This window comes from Schistocerca serialis, chromosome 2 (genome assembly GCF_023864345.2).
Source record: "Schistocerca serialis cubense isolate TAMUIC-IGC-003099 chromosome 2, iqSchSeri2.2, whole genome shotgun sequence".
Lineage (NCBI taxonomy): Eukaryota > Metazoa > Arthropoda > Insecta > Orthoptera > Acrididae > Schistocerca > Schistocerca serialis.
The window spans coordinates 687,435,923-687,460,523 of record NC_064639.1 but is presented as its reverse complement, the minus strand read 5'-3'; the positions used below and the strand labels follow the sequence as shown (position 1 = coordinate 687,460,523).

Here is a 24,601-nt window from a genome sequence, read left to right as displayed (position 1 = left end):
CATGAACCACATGTTGTGTCGTACTTGTAAAGGCACATGTTCTAGCAGCACAGGTAGAGTATCCCGTATGAAATCATGATAACGTGCTCCATTGAGTGTAGGTGGAAGTGTAGGTGACGAAACTAAAATGAGCTCTAAGATGGAAATTAAGCGTTTCCGGACACATGTCCACATAACATCTTTTCTTTATTTGTGTGTGAGAAATGTTTCCTAAAAGTTTGGCCGTACCTTTTTGTAACACCCTGTATAAACGATTTAGGAGACCATCTGAGCAGCCCTCTTTGGTTGTTAGCAGATGATGCTGTCATTTACTGTATAGTAAAGTCATCAGAAAATCAAAACCAATGGAAAAATGATTTAGACAAAAAATTTATTGGCGTGAAAAGTGGCAACTGTCTTTGAAAAAGGAAAAGTGCGAGGTCATCCACATGAGTATGAAAAGAAATCTGATAAATTTCAGTTATACAATAAATCACACAAATTTAAGGACTGTAAATTCAATTAAATATCTATGAATTACAATTTCAAACAACTTAAAATTGATCATCACATAGATAATTTTGTGGGGAAGGCCAACCAAAGACTGTTTCATTAGAAGAACATTTAGAATATTCAACAGATCTAGTAAAGAGACTGTCTACACTACATTTGTTCATCATCTGCTAGAACACTGTTGTGCAGTATGGGATCCTACATCTACATCTACATCTACGTGATTACTCTGTTATTCACAATAAAGTGCTTGGCAGAGGGTTCAATGAACCACCTTCAGGCTATCTCTCTACCGTTCCACTCTCAAACGGCATGCGGGAAAAACGAGCACTTAAATATTTCTGTGCGAGCCCTGATACCTTGTATTTTATTGTGATGATCATTTCTGCCTATGTAGGTGGGTGCCAACAGAATGTTTTCAGAATTGGAGGAGAAAACTGGTGATTGAAATTTCATGAGGAGATCCCGTCGCAATGAAAAATGCTTCTGTTTTAATGATTGCCACTCCAATTCATGTATCCTTACCAGATAGAACTGACAGAGGATATAAAAAAAAATCTGAAGAAGGGTAACTCATTTTGTTTATCGCTAAGTAGGGGAGAGAGTGTCATGAAGATGATAAACGAGTTAGGGTGGCAGTCATTAAAACAAAGGCATTTCTCATTGTGGCATTATTTTTTCAAGAAATTTCAATCACCAACTTTCTCCTCTGAATGTGAAAATATTTAATTTAATTGATTAATTTATTTATTTGTTAAGCATCCATTCATCAAATATTTGATGTGGGATATAGCTTACTTTGTACATTAGTACACAATTTTAAATACACTTACATACACTGTTACCAATTTACATTGGGAGAGATGATCATTGTAATAAAATAAGAGAAATCGGAGTTCGTACAGACAGTATTAAATGTTCATTTTTCCCATGGGCTGTTAGAGAGTGTAACTGTAGAGAAATAGTCTGAAGGTGATTCGAAGTTACCTCTGCCAGGCATTTAAGTGTGAATTGTGTAGTCATGATGCAGACGTATCCCACATGTGCAACATGGTGGCGGTGGAGTGATGTCCTGAGATGCCATTAAATACATCCTTCATGGTTGTTTAGGGCAATCTCACTGCTCTCCATTACTGAGACGAGATTCTGCAACAAATAGTGGGAGCATGTGGCCAAAGTTTTTCATCATGCTGTTCTCAGGAAGACATTCCTTTAGCAAGCTAGGATCATCAGAGTTGATTGGCCTGCCTGCTACCCAGACATGAACACAATCAAACATGTGCGGGATCAATTGAAGTGAACTGATTTTGGATGTCAGCAATGACTGCATACTGTGCACAACTTACACAGAATCAGCTTTGAAGAGTGGAACAATTTGGAACAAGCTTGATCATCTCATCAATGGTATGCTGTGATGGATTCAGGCCTGCATCAGAGCAAATGGGTGTTCGACCACTATTGATATCACCCCAAGTTTTGTGAGAAACCTCCCATGGGAAACAGACAATTTTGTCATTACACAAATGTTTATTTATTTATTTATTTGAACACATTGAATATGAATATATACTTATTACTCAGTCAGCCTTTGTTTCCTGACCATGGATTTCAAAATAAAGGGGTGATATATAACTTTTGTTGATGTGTGTGTGTTACAGCAGTAACATATTAATACCAGATTCATCCAAGTAGACATATTTCTATGGATGCAAAGCTGACTGTCCTGTTTCAAATATTTTTTAAAAAAGGCCAAATAACTGTCACTTGTAAAGGTATTGGCACCTGTTAGGAATGTGCGCAAGCAGTAAGTAAGTTAAACACATTGTGCATGTCTCCCAAAATGTGTGTCAACTGTTTGAGTGGGTATTCAGTATGAAACAAACACTGCCAGTCTACACAGATGAAGAAAATGTAAACTTTTCTCCCCTAACAACTAACTAAGCTGCCTACAGGAGAGCTATATAATGTCTACATGTAGTCTTGGCTGCTGTTTTTGTCCCTTGCTCCTCAACTGGATTGCCTGCTGAAAGTTTTACCTTGTAGGTCGTAATACTCTTTCTGATTGCTGTCTTTTGTTGCCTCATGATTACGGTCTCTCACATTACTTATAGTTCATATGATTAAGGTTCTCTGACACCAATGAATCCATCTGACTATCTTCTTCTTTTAGGAGCATATACCCTGTAACCTGTTAGGAGCATATACACTGTCAGTCATGAAGTAGGAACTTCTGATGAAAAAACTGCAATCAATTGAATCTTTACCAGAGAGAGCTGGGGAGGCCAGCCTGCAGATTTATATGATTATTCTGCAATTTACACTTAAGAGCCTGGCAGAGGGTTCTTTGAAACATCTTCATACTATTTCTCAACCGTTCCATTCTCTGAATGCTTAAATATTTCTGTACATGCTGTGATTTCTCTTATTATATTATGATGACCATTTCTCCCTATGTAGGCTGGTGACAGTAAAATAATTTTACATTCAGCAGAGAAAGTTGCTGATTTAAATTTCGTGAAAAGGTAATGCCACAATGAAAAATGCCTTTGTTTTAATGATTGCGACTCCAAATCACTTATCATGCCTGTGACACTCTCTCCCCTATTTCATGTTACTACAGAACCGACTGCACTTCTTTGGATTTTTTGATTCTCTCCTTACTTTTCAAACGAACTTTCTGTACAGCTAATCTCATTAAATAATTTCTCCAGGGATACTATGATGACTGTTACAAGTGAGAACATTGATTGTTAAGGAGTCATGAATCATAATTTATTAAAATACTCATTAAACATTAACAATTTTGATAACATTCAACATTTCAATCTATATGCTACAATTGGCTACCAATCCCTTCCACACTGAAACTAAGCAATGACCAATCGTGCCAACAACACCCTAAAAAAGCACTAAGATGGCTACCGAGCAGTGCCAACGCATGCACTATCCAAGCTCAGCTCACTCCATCCTGTCTGAGAGCCCAACTACTCTTACTCACATCACAACAATAACTAGTCTCCAGTGTATTGTCAACAAGCAAAGATAAACTTATACTATTAGCCATGGCTACAACGTGCTCATTGGAGAACTTCATCAATAAATATATGTACATCTAAATTATTAACATACAGCAAATACATTGCCATGAGAAATACATTGCCATGTAAGGACACTGTACCCTCCCATATCCCCAGATATCAAAAATTAATTTCACCTGGAAATATATGGTGACATAAAGTTTCAGTGCAAAACTGACCACGTAAAAATATATATTAAATTAACTGCCATAATTGTGCAAATTAACATTCTTCTGCTTTTAATTCCTAACTGAATTCATCAACTTTAAAGTTCACCATTAAAGTAACTAATGAAGCAATCAAACAGTGACAAGTCCAGGACGAAATGTACTCACCATATGGTGGAGATGCTGGGTTGCAGATAGGTGCAACAAAAAGACTGTTGGAAAGTGAGCTTTCAGTTAACAAGGCCTTTGTCAAAAACACACACACACACACACACACACACACACACACACACACACACACACACACATCATGAGGCAGGTGGAGCCAGACTACAAATAGCAGCACATGATGGGATAGGCAACCAGGTGGCAGAAAGGAGGAGACTGGGGTGGTGAGGGGGAGGAAGAGGGATAGCAAGGCAGGGGTGGGTGATGGTAAAGTGCTGCTAGTGGGAGCATTCAAGGATGAGGTGGAGAGTAGGATAGTTAGGTGCAGTCATGAAGTTAGACGGAGAGCAAGGAAGTGGAGAGGGTGGGTGGGTGGGGGTGGGGGGGGGGGGCGAGTAGCAGAAAAGGAGAGAAGTGAAAAAACTGGATGTGTTGGTGGAATATAGTGCTGGTAGTGCTGGAATGGTAATAGGGAAGGGGCTAGATGGGTAAGAACAATGAGTAACCAAGGTTGAGGCCAGGAGGGTTATGGGAAAGTATATACTGCGGGGAGAATTACCACCTGTGCACTTCAGAAAAGATGGTGTTGGTGGGAAGGATCCTGATGACACAGGCTATGAAGCATTCATTGAAATGATTATCATGTTGGGCAGTGTGCTCAGCAACAGAGTCATCCAGTTGTTTCTTGGCCACAGTTTGTCATTGGCCTTCATGCAGACAAAACAGCTTGTTGGTTGTCATGCAATGTAGAAAGCAGCACAGTGGTTGCAACTTAGCTTGTAGGTCACATGACTGGTTTCATAGGTAGCACTGCCTTTGATGGAATAGGTGATGTTTGTGACTGGACTGGATTAGGTGGTAGTGGGAGGAGGTATGGGACAGGTCTTGCATCTAGGTCTATTACAGGAATATGAGCCATGAGGAATATGAGCAGCAGTTGTGTAGGGAGGATCGAGGATACTGTGTAGGTTCGGTGTGTGGAGAATACCACTGTGGGATGGGTGGGAAGGATAGTGGGTAGGACATTTCTCATTTTAGGGGATGACGAGAGGTAGTAAAAACTCTGGCGGAGAATGTAATTGAGTTGCACCAGTCCTGGATAATAATGAGTCACGAGGGGAATGCTCCTCTGAGCTGGATGGTGGGACTTTGGGAGGTGGTGGGTGACTGGAAGTATAAGGCATGGGATATCTATTTTTGTACAAGGTTGGGAGGGTAATTACAATCTGTAAAGGCTGCAGTGAGATCCTCGGTACATTTCAATAGGGACTGCTCATAACTATCGAAGCAATGGCCATGAATCAGTTTAATAAGTCACGGCTGCAAAATACTAACGCGAATTCTTTACAGATGAATGGAAAAACTAGTAGAAGCCGACCTAGGGGGAGATCAGTTTGGATTCCACAGAAATATTGGAACACGTGAGGCAATACTGACCCTACGACTTATCTTAGAAGCTAGATTAAGGAAAGACAAACCTACGTTTCTAGCATTTGTAGACTTAGAGAAAGCTTTTGACAATGTTGACTGGAATACTCTCTTTCAAATTCTGAAGGTGGCAGGGGTAAAATATAGGGAGCGAAAGGCTATTTACAATTTGTACAGAAAGCAGATGGCAGTTATAAGAATTGAGGGGCATGAAAGGGAAGCAGTGGTTGGGAAGGGAGTGAGACAGGGTTGTAGCCTCTCCCTGATGTTATTCAATCTGTATATGGAGCAAGCAGTAAAGGAAACAAAAGAAAAATTCTGAGTAGGTATTAAAATCCATGGAGAAGTAATAAAAACTTTGAGGTTCGCCAATGACATTGTAATTCTGTCAGAGACAGCAAAGGACTTGGAAGAGCAGTGAAACAAAATGGATAGTGTCTTGAAGGGAGGATATAAGATGAACATCAACAAAAGCAAAACGAGGATAATGGAATGCAGTCGAATTAAGTCGGGTGATGCTGAGGGTATTAGGTTAGGAAATGAGACACTTTAAAGTAGTAAAGGAGTTTTGCTATTTGGGGAGCAAAATAACTGATTATGGTCGAAGTAGAGAGGATATAAAATGTAGACTGGCAATGGGAAGGAAAGCGTTTCTGAAGAAGAGAAACTTGTTAAAATCGAGTACAGATATAAGTGTCAGGAAGTCGTTTCTGAAAGTATTTGTATGGAGTCTAGCCATGTATGGAAGTGAAACATGGACGATAAATAGTTTAGACAAGAAGAGAATAGAAGCTTTTGAAATGTGGTGCTACAGAAGAATGCTGAAGATTAGATGGGTAGATCACGTAACTAATGAGAAGGTGTTGAATAGGATTGGGGAGAAGAGAAGTTTGTGGCACAACTTGACTAGAAGAAGGGATCGGTTGGTAGGACATGTTCTGAGGCATCAAGGGATCACCAATTTAGTATTGGAGGGCAGTGTGGAGGGTAAAAATTATAGAGGGAGACCAAGAGATGAATACACCAAGCAGATTCAGAAGGATGTAGGTTGCAGTAGGTACTGGGAGATGAAGAAGCTTGCACAGGATAGAGTAGCATGGAGAGCTGCATCAAACCAGTCTCAGGACTGAAGACCACAACAACAAACAACATCTTTGTAACATCCAAAAATATTTTTATGTTGCACATCTGTATCACATTTAATCACTACATTCGTGGATACTCCGTTTTTTTATAAATACTTAACCAGCACAGTAAATACTTCATATGGGATTCACAGTGGTGTCGCCACTCCACATCATGTGGATTTGTTGATAAACACCCCTTTGTCTGTGGCCTGCTGGGTAGGATGACTGCACACAGAGACACTCTGGTGGAGTGAGGGAAGAGGGGTTATGGTTATTGCACCACTTGCTGTGGTACAGCGGTGGTGGTAATGTAGCGTGGCTAGATGTCGCCGTGTGCCACTTGGCAGAAAACTCGTAAACTAGTGGATGACTGCTGTGTTCACTGCTGCTCGGCGGTGAATTCGTAAACTGTTGGATGTCGCGTATGGTGATGTTGGTTACTTCCCTTGAGCACAGCAGCTTGTGTGCTCTGATGTAGCGGTGACATAATGTCACTAGTTTACAGTAACACTGTAAATATAGAAAGAAAAGGTGCAGCAGGGTCACTTCACTTTAACAGATCATGCCACGACAATAAATAAATATAATCATCATGCACAACAGTACAGTTCAAAATGGTGCAATGACAAAATTGAAGCACATTCACGTTGTAATAATCCACAAAAAAAAAAAAAAAAAAAAAAGTTTGAAAACCATCATATGCAATATCACTTCACTGCACTTGCAGAAAATCAAACTTTTCATAAATCACTGTTATTAACATCTTACTAACAGATCACAGGGAAAAAACTCGACCAGTTTTTTATCCTAACTCATTGAGAAAAAGCCTCAACAGTCTGTTCTCATCTTAAAAGATACAACAGGAGTCTCAATCACTATCACACTATTCTTCTTCATTTCCCTACATCCTCTTTGGATATAGTTTAATGTTTTTGACATGATGGGTCCAAAATATTTTTTACCATTTAAGTTTTTCAACAGAGTTGGGTTGTACTGGTGTCTGAATTCGAAATGGTCCCAAATAGTAATGTAAAACCTTCTTAATTTTTTCCTTTGCTGCTGACAGTTTAAAATGGGATCATATTAATACACAATCTCCAATCTTATACACAACAGGTTTCACTAAATGGTCATATCTTTCTTTTCTCGCCAATTTCATCTTCTCCATTTGCTTCAGGCCTATCTGTTATTTTTCTTCAGTGGTCAATTTACTTCATAATGGAAAATCAATAAATTCATCAAAGATACTTTCAGGTTCTTTACCATGCAAAAGGGTACAAGGTGGCACAATTAAAAGGTCATCAACATACACTGTTATGTCCTGTAAGAGGAGTCTTCTGAGAATCTTATCTAGGGCACTTACAATTGCTGCTGATGAATATTTAAGTTGAATGGCATCCATTTGAAATGATAACACCGTCCTTTGTACAAAGACATGGTACTTTGAGCTTCCTTCCTCCAGTTCCAACTGTCAATAGCTAGCCATGTCAAGGCTACTTAGGTAACAAGTACCAGCAAACTTCTGCAAAATCTCCTGGATGTTGTCAGGATGATCCCCCATGGGCAAAATAATACAATAAATAGCTTGAGTATCCAGAGCAAGCCTGATAGATCCATGCATGGATTTATCAGATTGCAATATTCACTACCTGATCTCTCAATCAGATCATTGTGCACCCTGTGTTTAATTTTCTCTCCTATGGCCACTCTTCTAGCTAAGGATATCAAATATGATTTAATTTTAAATGGTTCATGTGGCCACACTTTAATATGACATTTATATCCCCTCATAAGTCTTGGTTTATTTGGAAATACTTTGGCATGCATGCATAAAAGTTCCTGTAATTTTTCTTAGTATGAAGAGGGGGCACGTTACTTAAGTACCTGAATTTTTGACATTACATCTTGAACTACTACTTCCTTTTCTCTGGATACAGTATCTTTCATCTATATTGCTGCTTCAGTTCCATCATCTGTTTTCTTCTGAATCATTCTATTTCATAATACTGCAAACACACTCTTTTTTTCTTCTACCAGACTGAAAAAATTAACCTCCAATTCATCATCCCCATCACAAATGCTTAAACATCCTCTTCCACAATCAATCTTACATCTTCTTTCTGACAGCCAACCGTTGCCCAAAAAACCAACCCACAGTCAAAGAATAAAGAGTCAATAGCACCATGTTGCAAAAATGTGTATCTAAAATCTTGCATCTAATGAGTGTCTGTCGAGTAAAAACACTACTTCTTTGCCCAGTTGCTGTAATGATTTGCACACTATTGACAGGGAAAACAGGCACCTCTTCTATTTTATGAAGCTGTTCATACAAACTTTTAGACATCACTGTAGTATCACTACCAGTATCTAAAATTGCTGTAATTTTCTGACCACGTACACTAAGTTCAATCACTGGATTCAATACATCATCTACATGGTGTGTATCTTCTCTCAGTACTTCAGCCCTAATATCTTCAATTTCACATTTAATTATTTACATTCTCCCATTTGAGAATTAGATTGTTCAGACATTATGGAGTGGGTGTCATCAGAAACTACTTCTAGTTTACTGGAGATTGCGTGTGTTGTCCATGTGTGCCATTCATATCTCTGCTTGACATATGATCTCAAACTCTTTCATCATCTATTGTCTGCTGGTTATATGTGCAAAAATCATTTTCTCTCCTCTCATCGTTTTGAAATTAGTCATTACCGGTATTATCTCTCATCATTTTAAATTTGGTCATCATTACACCAGTAATTTCTCAAATGTTCATCTCCTTGCATGTCATTGTGTTGCTGTTGATGGTCACATTGTTGATCCTACAATTGATGTCAGTAATTATCTTTCTGCGGTGCATCATGTCATTGAAACTGTTTATTACAATGAGTCAAATTTCGCTCTGATACATTTGGGATTCCTCCATTATCTATTTCTTCTAAATGATCAACAACTTGTAATAACTCATCAAATCATCAGATGTTCGCAATGCTGTTTTCTGCTTTCCATGGTAATTGCTTTATCAAAATTAGGATCAAATCATCATCACTAATAAGATTGTCCAGATAGCTTTTGTGCTCCCAGTGTTTTTTAAGGAGGTCTTGCATCGACTTCTCAAGCTGATTGCAATTAATTTCTCTTTTATACTTTGTTGTTTCTCACATGACCAGTATTTGCAGAAAAATGCACTTTCAAAGTCTGCAAATGTAGTATGCTGATCAGATACACAATTTCCCCATGTCCTAGGACCTGCATTCATGAGTCTTACACAAATATTGATTTTTTCTGATTCATTTTGAATGATTCATTTTGAATTCATGCAAATACAGTTTTAAATTGTTTCATGAAATCCATGGGATGTCATAGTGTATACGGGTCAAATTCTTTAAGCTGTGCTTGACCAAGCACACTGTTAACAATGTTTTCACAACAACTTATATCACCATTTTATTGCATTAAAATTTCTATTTCTTGTCGGGTAATACTTGTATTTACTGGGGTAGGGGATATTATTACAGTCTTCATTGTGCCTTCCAATATCTGTATTTTTGATTCTAGATCAGAACAGTGTTGTTGCACACCTGATACCACTTTAATGACAGATTTTCCTCTCATGCAGTTTGAGCCCAAACTACCTCATTATTTGTAAAGACGTTCATCAGTAATTCCTGTTTTACTACTTCCATTTGTGAGTTGACTTGTTTCTGAATCTCAGTTTCATCTGCTTCGATCTTTTAACACTGTGTTGTAACCTGATTGTTTCTCTTTACGTGATTTTCTGCATTCCTGAGCGAAATTATTAAACTTACTCTGAAACTCATTATAAAAATTCGCTATCTCTTGGTCTAACATTTAGTCCTGTTTGTTACTTTGTTGTTCAAATTTTTTGTTCAGATTTCTCTCATGATCATTGAGTTTTTTGTTCAAATCAGCATTCATTTTTTGTAAAAGCTGCCTCAGCGTTTCCTCTCTTCCTACAATCTCAACCCTGTTGTTATCTGTTCAACATTTACATTCAAGTTTTTATTTTCACTTTCCAGGGCATCTTCATTTTGAATTCTACCAGATAGTTCAGACTCATTAACAAGATCCATATCACCACTTTCCTGATTAACACTGTCCTCTCCATTGATTATGTTACCATCCTGTTTCATTAGGCATTATTGTTCAATTGTATACTGCACATGCAAAATATAATTAAAATGAGATTATTCACTGCCTATCATTCTTTTCCTGTCGAACTTTGCTTGGAAGGCGAGGCATCACTAAAAATGTCTAATTCACTCACAATACTTAGACACTAGCTGTCAGACACCAGATCCGAAGATTGTTGCAGGATGCGATGTGCTCATCATTGGTCTCCATGTATAGTGACCCTGTTGGTATTCCTCCAGGCCCGCTATATTAGGGCAGTCTCTCCTTACTTTTCAAACAAACTCTCTGTACAGCTAATCTCATGAAACATTCCTCCGGGGATACTATGATGACTGTTTCAAGTGAGAACATCAATTGTTAATTGGTAATGAATCGTAATTTATTCAAACACTCAGTAAAATAATTTATTCAAACACTCAGTAAACATCAACACTTTTGATAAGATTCAGCATTTCAATCTACATGCCACAATTTGCTGCTAATTGCTATCACACTGAAAATTAAGTAATGACTGACCATGGCATGGACATGCTAGAAAAGCATTAAGATGGCTACTGAGCGGTGCTGATGAATGCACCATCCAAGGTCAGCTCACTTCATCCTGGCCGAGAGCCCAGCTGCAACTAGCTCACACCACAACAATAACTAGTATGCAGCATATTGCCAACAAGCAAAGATTAATTTAATACTGTTAGCCACAGCTATAACATGCTCAACGGAGAATGTCAGCCTAAAAGTCCACTGCTTTCCTGCTGCCAGGTCCAAACAGTATCACAAATTGCATACAAAGTATATCAATGGAATCACAAGGTGTTCTTGTCTGATGAATCTACCAAAAAAAAATTGACAGTGTTTGACAAACCTAATTGTAAGTGGCCATTAATTGTACATGACCTGGAAGAGGCACCATGATGGCCGTACCCACAGCTTTAATAGCACCGTGAGGGGAAAGAAAAGAAAATAAGTAAGGAAATCCCCCTGTGTATTTTCAAACATCTGAGCATACTTGGCCATTCATTACTTTATTTAGTGCCTCAGGGGTTTTTAAGCTATAGAATGATGATGCAAACTCAGGACTTGCTATGGTAACCACTGTTAGATATGGAGGAGATGGAAAGCTCTTGAGATAATAGTCATTAGTTGGCAAACTCTGGGGCAACTACCACACCCCAGTTGTATTATGGTTGTAATGCTGACATTTTACCTTCATTTCCCCAGGTACATGTGTGATGAAGATGCAGTACTCAGATTACTTTCTTTTAATTTCTAAAGGGTGGGTTGATGTTGGTTGAAATTAGCCTAAATCTGCCAAGAGGGTTTCAGAGGGTAATACCTGCGATCACGATAAAAATAAAATGAAGGTAAAAAATTTTAACAGGGCAGTACAGTGTTAAAATCAGTTTATCGTTATTAAAAAATGGGGTAGCTTTGTGACATCAATATTTTTGTAGAAGGCTTGTAAGGAATAATTAATACATTGAAATCTGCAGAAAAGCTGTGTTGCAGCCTGCTTCCCATCAAGACTGTTCCAGCACAGCTGACTCAGTGAAGTCAAAAAGATACAGTGCATAAGGTTAATGGCACATTAGAGAACATAGCAGCATTTGTACAAACTTTTAATTCACTTACATTACTGAAATTTGTAAAAGCCAACCCAAGACCCAACAAGTGTTTCGATGTTAGAAACTTGGAAAAGCACCATTAGTTTAAAAAGCATTTTACAAAAACAATGAAATAAAAACAGTTTTGGGTACAAAGAATTTTATTGTTTCTCAAAATACCCACCTTCCAAATTAATACACTTTTGTATGAATTCAAACCAATTCTGAAAACTGTTTTTCACTTTGATGTTGGAACCTGAAAAACATCGCTCTGGAAAGATTCAACAGCTTCTGATGTGACACGACTGTCTACTTTCTTGACATAAGTGAATGAAAAGAAATTGTTAGGTAGTAAATCAGGTGAATATGGATGATGAGACATGCACTGCCAATTTTTCTCCACCATTGTCATGGTGATAATTTCATTGACAACATTTTGGAAATCAGGTGTTGTATACCATTTGGCATTAACTGTTCTTTGATCCCTTGCAGTAGGCTGTTCCAACCCAAGTGTTCACCCACAGATGCCCAGCCACCTGCAGGCAGCAACAGGCTGGGGTATGTGGGGTGGGATGGTTGCTAACAGGGATACCATGTGGGTAGTCAGGCAGCCACACTATACTGTACATGACTGTACCACCGTGGACTATTTTGTGTGAGCAGGGGTTGCACATGCACAGAATGCATACAATAGGGCTGCCCGGTGGGTAGCCTACACTAGCTACACTGCTTGCACTCCTGTCCAAGTCCCATGGGAAAGCTGAGGAACAGCCGACAGCCAAGCAATAGTCACATGTCCATGTAACCATAGAAAGAAGCAATCTTTTCTTTGAAGTACTTTGCAAGGAACCAGTCCTGCTGATTTCTGTTCCTCGTGGAAGAACCAAACAGTTGAGTGTTGCTTAGTTTCCAGCTTATACAAATGCATACAAGTTAGGTCTCTTGAAATGTATAAAGATTTTGTAGTACCTGTAAATCAATGTGGAGTCAGTGGGGAATAGATCATTTACACAGCTAACAGCTAAATCTTAATGCAAAAATAAATGTACCACAGTCTTCCATATGCCAGAGTATGCTCCTGTCTCATGGTGAGTCTTATGCTGAACTTCTCCAGTAGTCAACATAGACAACATACCCACACACACTCATGAAAATGCAACTCACACACACGTGGCCACAGTCTCTGGCTGCTGAGGCCGGATTGTAACAGCAGCACATGATGGGACCAGAGACTGTGGTCATGTGTGTGTGTGAGTTGCATTTGCATGAGAGTGTGTGGGTGTGTTGTTATTTCCGATACGGCCTTGTTTGCTGAAAGCTTACTTTCTGACAGTCTTTTTGTTGAGTCTTGCAACTCAGCATCTCCACTACATGGTGAATGGCAACTATTCTTTTCATAATATTGTCAAATCACCTATTAAATTTTTACAAACCACCACTACATGACAAATTTTAAACTCATTTGGGCTACTATGGACATTGGTGCATTTCCTGTGCTGTTATCATATGCTATTACTGGTGTTTTGTTGCAGTATATTAGGTGTTTTCTTATTGTCACCTTGAGCTTTTTTGTTAGTCCACTATTTCTTCATTTTCATGTTGAACTCTATCTTGCATTTCTTGGACCATTTCTACATCTACGTCTACACCTAAACTTTATCTGCTGCATGTATTTCAATCTGTGTCTTCCTCTACAGATTTTGTCGTCGACAGATCCTTCTAGTACCATGGAAATCAGTCGCTGATGTCTTAACAGATGTTCTATCATCCTGTTGCTTCTCCTTGTCAGTATTTTCCACATATTCCTTTCCTCTCCAGTTCTTCGCAGAACCTCCTCATTCCTACACTTACACTCTGCAAAGCACTGTGAAGTGCATTTCAGAGGCTACATCCCATTGTACCAGTCATTAGGGTTTCTTCTCGATCCATTCACACAATGAGTGTGGGAAGAATAATTATTTAATCACTGTAATTAACTAACCTTGTCCTCACATCACTATGTGAGTGATAAGTAGGGGATTGAAGTATATTCCTAGAATCATCATTTAAAGCTGGTTCTTGAACCTTTATAGGTAGGCTTTCTAAGGAATATTTACATCTGTCTTCAATAGTTTTCCAGTTCAGTTACTTCAGTATCTCTGTGACACTCTCCACAGATCAATCAAACCTATGAGCATTTGTGGTGCCCTTCTCTGTTTGATATCCTCTGTTAATCCTAACGGGTCCCACACACTTGAGCAATATTCTAGAATTGGTTGCATGAATGATTTGTAAGCAGTCTCCTTTGTAGACTGATTTCACTTCCCCAGTATTTTACCAGTAAACCAAAGTTTACCACTTGCTTTACCCACAACTGAACGTATGTGATCATTCCATTTCATATCCCTACAAAGTGTTACACCCAAGTATTTGTATGAGTTGGCTGATTCCAACATGCCTCATTGCTATCATAGTCATAGGGCTCTATGTTTTTTCACTTTGTGAAGTTCACAATTTTACATTTCTAACATTTAAAGCAAGTTGCCAGTCTTTGGCCACTTTGAAATCTTATCAAGATCTGACTGAATATTTCTGCAGCTTTCTTCAGACAGTACTTCACTATAGATAACTGTGTCATATGCAAATTGTCTGAGGTTACTATTAATATTGTCTGCAAGGTCATTAATGTATAGCATGAACAGAAGGGTGCCAACACACTTCCCTGGGGCACACCTGAAGTCACTTCTAAATCAGACAATGACTCTCCATCCAAAGTACTTGCTGTATCCTTCCTACCAAAAAACCCTCAATCCAGTTACAAATTTCACTTGATAGCCCATATGATCACACTTCTGATAGTAAGTGTAGATGTGGTACTGAGTTGAACACTCTCTGGAAATCATGAAATACTGCATCTACCTGACAGTCTCAATCCAAAACTTTCAGTGTGTCATTTGGGAAAAGTGCAAGTTGGGTTTTGCTTGTTTTCATAATCCATGCTGGTTGGCACGAAGGGGGTCATTCTATTTGAGATATCTCATTATTTTGGAACTCAGAATACATTCTATGATCCTACAATCAATCGATTCCAAGGATATTGGACGGTAGTTTTGTGGATCAAGTGGTTCAAATGGCTCTGAGCTCTATGGGACTTAACATCTATGGTCATCAGTCCCCTAGAACTTAGAACTACTTAAACCTAACTAACCTAAGGACATCACACAACACCCAGTCATCACGAGGCAGAGAAAATCCCTGACCCCGCCGGGTTTGTGGATCACGTCTACTATTCTTCTTGTAAATAAATGTGATCTGTGCTTTCATCTGACTGTTGGGCACAGTTTTTTATCTGAAGGGTGTATGACATATTATAGTTAGAAGGAGGGCTAACTCACCCTCAAATACAATGTGGAATCTGATTGGGATACCATTGGGCCCTGTAGCTTCATTTAGTTTCAACAATTTCAGCAGTTTCTCAACACCACTGACATTAACCCATATTTCACTCTTTTTTTCAATGGTATGAGTATTAAATTGGCGTATTTCTCCTGGGTTAAGCATTTCAACTTTTGATTTACTAACCCCAATTTCACTTCCTGTCTCATTTGCAAGTGACTGGACACTAACTTTGGTGCTGCAAACAGCCTTTACTTTTCTTCGGGTTTTGTGAAAGATCATTTGACAATATTTTGCTGTGGTAGTCATTGAAAGCAAGCTTCACGCATTGCTTTCTTTACAACCAAATGTGTTTCATTCAACATGTGTCTGTCTATAGCCCCATTCTTTTTTTATGTGTATTATGCAACAGCCTCTGTTCCATTAGAAGTTTCTTTACAGTGAATGTCCCATCATGAACTGTTCTACTGGGTACATATCTATCTAGTGCATGGCTAGTTATTATTTTAACCTTGTGCCACAGTTCCTCTGCCTGCTCTTCCTGTGCTGGAAGTTTCAAGTGTCTCGTTGAGATATGACACTACTGCTTTTTTATCTAGTTTACCACTTTACGACCACCCCTGATACTGAGTCTTGCCCAAACAATCTCACATGCAGTTTCAGTTTCTATTTCAAAGGATTTGAGTTTCTTGTCTACTGCAACAAGTACACCACCTCCATTTCCCATTAACCCATCCTTTCAATAAACACTCAAATTTTCCACCCAAAACCCACTGCTATCAATTTCAGGTTTCAACCAGCTTCCTAAATTCAATAATAAATTATATGTATTTGTGTGTATGACAACTTATCCATTACTTCACAATATGGAGTCCACTGTGATTTTCTTGCTTTTTACTGCTGTAAAAGTCATTAAGATGTAAGTATGTTCTAATTCATTGGGGGACAGGCGGGCATGCAGTGGTCAAATTGCTGCAGGCATAACTAAATGGGTTTGTTTCAAAATGGAACCAGATACTTTCAACATACTAGATGATGTATGATTACGTTGAACAAAGCAAATACAGCACACTAATAAATTGTGCAAACCGTGTCAAAAGATTTCTCAAAATCTATCAATCCCAAATGAAATGATCAATTAAAAACATCTTATTTTGTGCCTGTCTTGCATTTTGTAGTGCATTGAATGTAGCCTAGAGATAAAACCGAAACTAAATATAATGACTTGAGTACCTGCAAGTGGAAATGCCATGACTGTGCCACGAACCATCATGAGTTATAATAAGGAGGCAACAGGGCAGATAATCTATCAATAATATGTAGGAAGGCTGTTCAAAAAGTTGTTGTTGTTGTGGTCTTCATTCGAAATACTGGTTTGATGCACTCTCCATTCTACTCTATCCTGTGAAAGCCTCCTCTTCTCCGAGTAACTACTGCAGCCTACATCCTTCTGAATCTGCTTACTGTATTCATCTCTTGGTCTCCCTCTATGATTTTGAACCTGCTTCCTGCTTCCCTCCAGTACTAAATTGGTGATCCCTTGATATCTCAGAATGTGTCTTACCAACCAATCTCTTCTTCTAGACAGGTTGTGCCACAAATTTCTTTTCTCCCTATTTCTATTCAGTACCTCCTCATTAGTTATGTGATCTACCCACACTTCGAAAGCTTCTATTATTTTCCTGTCTAAGCTGTTTATTGTCTGTGTTTCACTTCCTTACATGGCTACTCTCCATACAAATACAGGGTGACACACGGGAGGCGGACGGTTTTTAATGAAATAATACTCAGCCAACTTTAAAATTAATGCATGTTTATTTACACAAAATCAAAGTCCATTATTTGCCATTTTAGTTAACAAAGTTATTTGTGAAAAATAATGTCATCAAGGTGATGTCCATCATTTTGAATGCAGGACTCAAGTCTCTTCTCAAAATCCTCCATCACACGGTCTAAAATCTCTGCAGGGATGGCAGCAATTTCTTGAATTATTGCATTCTTCAACTCATTCAAATTTCGTGTTTTGTGGTTAGAGACACAGTTCTTAAGGTACCCCCACAGAAAAAAGTCACATACTGACAAGTCGGAAGACCTGGGAGGTCAAGGAACATTGCCAAAACGTGAGATAATCCGGCCAGGAAACATGCGTCTTAGAACTGTCATTGAAGTGTTCGCAGTTTGCGATGTTGCCCCATCCTACTGGAACCAAACTCGTTTTAAAGGGATTCGTCATCTTCTTAGTTCTAGTTTCAAGAATGTTTCAAGCATACAAATGTAACGAACTGAATTAACAGTAACTGTGGCCCCTTTCGCCTCAAAAAATAAGGTCCAATAATGCCAACAGAGCCAAGAGCACACCAGACTGTTACTTCTTCTGAGTGTAGAGGATGCTCGTGGATAAGGTGTGGATGCTCTGGAGCCCAGTAACGTAGGTTTTGCTTATTCATGGTCCCGTTTAAATGAAAATGAGCTTCATCGCTCATCAATAAAATTTCATTTTCATTCGATCCCAAAATCACTTGCATTCTGTAAGCGAAGTCTTCTCATACAGCAAAATCAGTTTCCTTCAGTTGTTGGACAGTGACCATTTTGTAGGGATGGAATTTTAATTCTTTATGCAAAATTCATCTAACCGATTCACGATTGATTTGTAACTCACTAGCATGACGTCTCGCTGACGGTCCTGCAATTCTGACTGCCGCTTGCCTTACCCTTTCAACATTTTCTGGTGCTTCTTATCCAGTATGTTTCCAGTTGATCTGAAGTTTTCCACCCATCTGAGGATTGTGTTATGGCTTGGAACAGCTCCATGTTGACCGACATTAAACCGCACACGAAACAATTGCTGCATAGCAATAATAGACTCACCACTTTTCACGAAACTGTCATAGACAAACACTCGACGTTGCAAGTCCCACTGCTCCATAGTGACTGAGTAAATGAAATGACGTCTTGGGTGGATTAGAACTATCCCCACCATGATCAGAACTATCCCCACCATGACCACCTCTCACCACCGTGCCCTCAGTACTACGCAGTTCAAAACCGTCCGTCTCCCATGTGTCACCTTGTACCTTCAGAAAGGAGCTCCTGAAACTTAAATCTCTACTTGATGTCAACAAATTTCTCTGTTTCATAAATGCTTTTCTTGCTATTGCCAGTCTACATTTTATATCCCCTCTTACTTTGACCATCATCAGTTATTTTGTTGCCCACGTAGCAAAACTCATCTACTGCTTTAAGTGTCTCATTTCCTAATCTAATTCTCTTGGTGTCACCTGATTTAATTCGACTACATTCCATTATCCTTGTTTTGGTTTGTTGATATTCATCTTATATCCTTGTTTCAAGACACTATCCATTCTGTTAAATTGCTTTTTCAAGTCCTTTGCTGTCTCTGACAGAATTTCAATGTCACTGGCAAACCTCAAAGTTTTTATTTCTTCTCCCTGGACATTAACTCCTACCCCAGATTTTATATATACAAACTGAATAACATCAGGGACAGGCTACAACCCTATCTCACTCCCTTCTCAACCACTGCTTCCCTTTCATGGCCTTACACTCTCATAACTGCCATCTGGTTTCTGCACACATTGTAAATAGCCTTTCGCTCCCTGTATTTTCCACTGCCACCTTTAGAATTTGAAAGAGAGATTCCAGTCAGCATTGTCAAACGCTGTTTTTGAGTCTACAAATCCTATAAACATAGGTTTGCCTTTCCTTAACCTATCTTCTATGAGGAGTCGTAGGATCAGTAGTGCCTTGCATTTTCCTATATTTCTCCGAAATCCAAACTGATCTTCCCTGAGATTGACTTCTACCAGTTTTTCCATTCTTCTGTGGAGAATTCGTGTTAGTATTTTGCAACTGTGTCTTATTAAACCCATAGTTCAATAATCTTCCCATCTCTCAGCTCCTGCTTTGTTTGTAATTGGAATTATTATAGTTTTCTTGAAGTCTGAGGGTATTTCGCCTGTCTCATACATCTTGCTCACCAAATGAAAGTGTTGTGTCATGGCTGGCTCTCTCAAGGATATCAGTAGTTTTATCAGAATGTTGTCTACATGCAGGGCCTTGTTTCAACTTAGGTCTTCCAGTGATCTGTCCAATGCTTCACGCAGTATCTCCCATCTCGTCGTTGCAGTCTTCCATTTCCATAATATTACCCTCAAGAACATCACCCTTGTATAGACCCTCTATATACTCATTCCACCTTCCCTTCTTTGCTTATGACTGGTTTTCCATTTGAGCTCTTTATATTCATATGGCTGGTTCTCTTTTCCCCAAAGGTCTCTCTAATCTTCCTGTAGTTGGCATCTATCTTTCCCCTTGTGATATATGCTTCTAAATCCTTACATTGTCCTATAGCCTTTCCTGTATAACCATATTGCACTTCCTGTCATCGTCATTTTTAGACACTTGTATTCAATTTGCTTGCTTCATTTACTGCATTTTTATACTTTATCCCTTCACCAATAAAATTCAATATCTCCTGTGTTATCCTACAATTTCTACTAGGTCTTGTTTTTTTACCTATTAGATTTCCTGCTGCCTTCACTAGTTCATCTCTCAAAGCTACCGATTCATCTTCTGCGGTATTCCTTTCCCCTGTTCTTGTCAATCGTTGTCTAATGCTCCCTCTGAAACTCTTGACAGTCTCTTTCAGTTTATCCGGGTCCCATATGCTTAAATTCTAACCTTTTTGCAGTTTCTTCAGTTTTAATCTACAGTTCATAACCAAGAAATTATGGTGAGAATCCACATACATCTGCTCCTGGAAATGTCTTGCAATTTAAAATCTGGTTCCAAAATCTCTGTCTTACCATTATGTAATCAATCTGAAACCTTGCAGTGCCTCCAGGTCTCTTCCATGTATACGGCCTTCTTTCATGATTCTTAAAACTAAGTGTTAGCTATGATTAAATTGTGCTCTGTACAAATTTCTAGCGGATGGCTTCCTCTTTCATTCCTTTCTGCTGGTCCATATTCAACTGCTATTTTTCCCTTCTTTTCCTTTTCCTATTATTGATTTCCAGTCCTCCATGACTATTAAATTTTTGTCTCCCTTAACTATTCAAATCTTTTTTTTTTATCTCATCATACATTTCTTTACTCTCTTCATCATCTGCGTAGCCAGTCGGCATATAAACCTGTGCTACTGTGGCAGATGTGGGCTTCATGTCTATCTTGGCTACAATAATGTGTTCACAGCTGACCATAGTAGCTTATCCGCATTCCTATTTTCTTATTCATTATTAAACTTACTCCTGCATTACCATTATTCAGTTTTATATTTATAACCCTGTATTCACCTTACCAGAATTCCTGTTCCTCCTGCCACCAAACTTCACTAATGCCCTCCACATCTAACTTTAACCTATTCATTTCTCATTTTAAATTTTCTGGCCTACCTGGACATTCCATGCTCCGATTCGTAGAATGCCAATTTTGTTCAAACAATATCTGAGCTTATTTTTTATTGTTGAAACTAAAAATTGTATTGCAGCGCACATGCTCTTTATGTTTGTAGATATATGTAATGCACTTGCCTGATTTTTTTTCATGAATGCAGAAACAACCAATCAATGGCTAGCCATTGACAAGGGGACACATGTAAGTGGTAGTCTTTGGTTTTTGTGTTGTGGAAAAATGACAGAAAAAAAGTGGAATAGTTTTAGTGTATAAAATTTTATTTTAAGGTAGGCAATTCTCAATTGAAACAATTTGCAGGATTGACAAGTGCTTGGGGATGAAGGAATGGGTGCAACACAGGAGTGGTACAACTGCTTCAAAGATGGCTGCTCTTTAGCAAAAGTGAAAGGCATTCAGGCAGTCCCTCAACATCTGCAAATGAGGTTTTTATCGATCATGTAAGGACACTGATGATGCAGAACAAACAAATCATGATCAGAGAAATTGCACACTAGGTTAGAATTAGTATTAGATCCATTCATCCCCATTTTAACAGAAAATTTAAACCTCTGGAGGATCTCAGCAAAATTTGTGGCAAAATTGCTAACAACTGAGCAGAAGCAACTTTCTTCAGAGATTGCAGGACTTGCTGGATACTGTGAACAGTAATCCCAACCTTCTTGACACAGTGATCACTGGTAATGAGCCTGGGTTGATGGGTATGACACAGAAACAAAGTTCCAGTCATTGCAGTGGAAGCAGCCATCATCCTGGAGACCCAAAAAAGCAAGGCAGGTCTGCAGTGATAGGAAAGTCTTACTGATCACCTTTTTTAAATACAATGGTGTGGTCCATCACGAGAACACCCCAGAAGATATTAATGTTAGTAAAGAGTACTAGCAAGAGGTTCTGCATCGCCTTTGTGAAGCAATGAGATGCAGACAACAGGGATCATGGGCAGCGGGCAGTTGGCACCTTCACTATGATTATGCACTCTCTCATTGTTCTTAGTTAATTCAGAGGTTTTTGGCCAAACACAACATGACTGTGGTTTGTCAACCTCACTGTTCCCCTGACCTATCTCCAAGTGACTTCTGATTTTTTCCTAATCTGAAAAAGACACTGAAAGGGAACATATATCAGAATAGCGAATACGTTATGCAAAATTTGATGGAGCAGCTGCCCACCCAACCAAAAGAGACTTTCCAGTGGTGCTTCCAGCAGTGTTGTGAGAGGTATGTAGAAGCTGAAGGGGTCTACTTTGAAGGTGACTAGTGCCAAACAATTGTATCTGATTGAAGAGTGATTTTGTAAATAAAACTCAAGTACTTTTTGAACAGCCCTTGTAAAGTCCCCAGTGCAGCAAAGAGGCACACTCCACAAATCATCAATTTGGAATGTGGGATGGTACAATTACAGAGCAAATGGACAGTATCAGGAGAAAAGGATGTCATGGCCACTGCATCTCTTTGTGAGTATGATAGGTAATGTGTGTGTTATGTTTGCGAAAAATCGTTCACAGTATTTCTTGGCAGTCTGGCTCAGCTGAAATTGCATGAATGGAGCATAATGAACTGTGAACAATTAGTGATGTACATGCCTGTTTCAGACAACTATATCATTGCTAAGCTTAATATGAATATCCATATAACACGAATAATGGTTTACAGTTATAGCTCCCACTGGGAAATAACTTCACACTTTGACAAAAAAGACTACAGTTTACAGTTTCACCTATTTTAATTTGGCTTAATTTAGTTATGTATTTATCTTCAATATGAGTGTGTCCACTGCTGCAGCTGTTATGTACAAAACAATAGTTTCTTCAGAGGCCACATTTTTTTAGATTTTTCTTTGTGTGTGTGTGTGTGTGTGTGTGTGTGTGTGTGTGTGTGTGTGTGTGTGTGTGTGTGTGTGTGTGTAAATAGCTCAGTAATCACTTGCTTGAGAATTGCCTTTAACCAGAAATATCTAACAGGAAAATGTAAAATTTACTACTAAAATAAAATGTCTAGTCAAAGGTTTTTACTGTTTTTGTGTTAACTGAAAAATGTTTGTTCTGTTTCAGGTCCAAAAGTTGTGGATGTGCTGAACAATTGCCCACAAATAAAGAGAGTGGTCTATGTGTCTTGTAAAGCAGATAATCCTAACACTCTTTCAAATATTGTTCAGCTTCAAGAATCTGGGAAATTTCACTTACACCAGATAATTCCTGTTGATATGTTCCCACATACATTTCATACTGAATTAATTCTTTTATTTGAAAGATGACATCAGTGCTGTATATTTTTTTATCTAATATTGTTTTAATAAAGACAGAAAATCTCTGCTGTCGTATATTATTCTTGAATGCTTTAAAATATATCTACAGTGACAAACTATGAGATGATAAAATGATACTTTTAATTTACTGCCAAAATTACTCGCAAGTTCTCTTCCATGAATTCAAAACCATTAACCAGAAATACCTTTGTGTTAATATTATCTTAAGTTTTGGAACAAAAAAGTTGCTCTCTTTGAAAGGAAAGAGGCATGAAGAGAAAGGCAGAGTTAAAATAAAACAAATCAACTCAAAATTTTAGTAGTAAAGGGAACAATGTAGCACATAGAAACCGAAGTATTGAAAAAAGGGGAACATGCCTATCTTTTCAAAGATAACTGCAGCCATACCATCTGATTCTAACTACAAGTTAGACATAATCCCATTAATTAATAAAGTGGATAAAGTGGAGATTAATTGCAGTTAGTGGAACAGGTTTATAAAGTAAGAAAAAGCAGTAGACATGTAGGGACTGGAAGTAAAATAGCAAGAAAGGTAAAAAAGTATAGAGGTGAGTCAATCAGATTGGGTATAAGCAGAAACAAGGACCGCAGACCAAAGATTGAATAGGGAACTTAACTGTGACATAAAATAATCAAATGGATTTGAGGGGTGGACTCAGTAGGCAGCAGTTGAGGCTAATCTGAACTGAGGAACATTATATGTGGGCTGACTGTAAAAAATTGGCAGAAGCCATTTTTTAACATTTCATAGGGCATTCTACAGAAGTAGAGCAGGCATTCCATACATTTAAGGCATGTCCATTAACATAATTCCATTCTGGAATCGTAGCTGGGTTACCTTTGTTTTTGAAGACATTCCTCTAACTGAAAGCTTGTCAAGACTTTGCTATACAAATTCATACATGTTGTTGTTGTGGTCTTCAGTCCTGAGACTGGTTTGATGCAGCTCTCCATGCTACTCTATCCTGTGCAAGCTTCTTCATCTCCCAGTACCTACTGCAACCTACATCCTTCTGAATCTGTTTAGTGTATTCATCTCTCGGTCTCCCTCTACGATTTTTACCCTCCACGCTGCCCTCCAATACATGTAGATAGAGTCAATACAACAACTAAAAATCCTGGCTAGGGAATGGTTAACAGAATGAGTAAAGGCAATAAATAGCTTTTGTTGGTGTGTTCCACAGCTTTGATAAACAGTAGAAATGCCATATTGTAACACGTGAAGCTGCTGAGTAATTAATTTTAACTGTACGATGGTTTTGGTCAGAAACCGTTTTCCAGTACTTGTACAATTTTATGGATGCAAGATAAG

The 24,601-nt window shown here is 38.5% G+C and overlaps 1 protein-coding gene across 2 annotated transcripts in view; it reads left to right on the top strand.

Annotated features, from left to right (window-relative positions):
- The window catches only part of LOC126457814 (tRNA (uracil-5-)-methyltransferase homolog B-like), a 119,444-nt gene extending 96,152 nt beyond the window's left edge, over nt 1–23,292 (top strand). For both annotated transcript variants that reach the window (XM_050094432.1, XM_050094433.1), the window contains exon 8: nt 23,075–23,292. In XM_050094432.1, the coding sequence (XP_049950389.1) occupies nt 23,075–23,277 (203 nt within the window). In that variant the 3' untranslated portion in view covers nt 23,278–23,292. The remainder of the gene's footprint in view (nt 1–23,074) is intronic.
- Nucleotides 23,293–24,601: the final 1,309 nt, after the last annotated feature.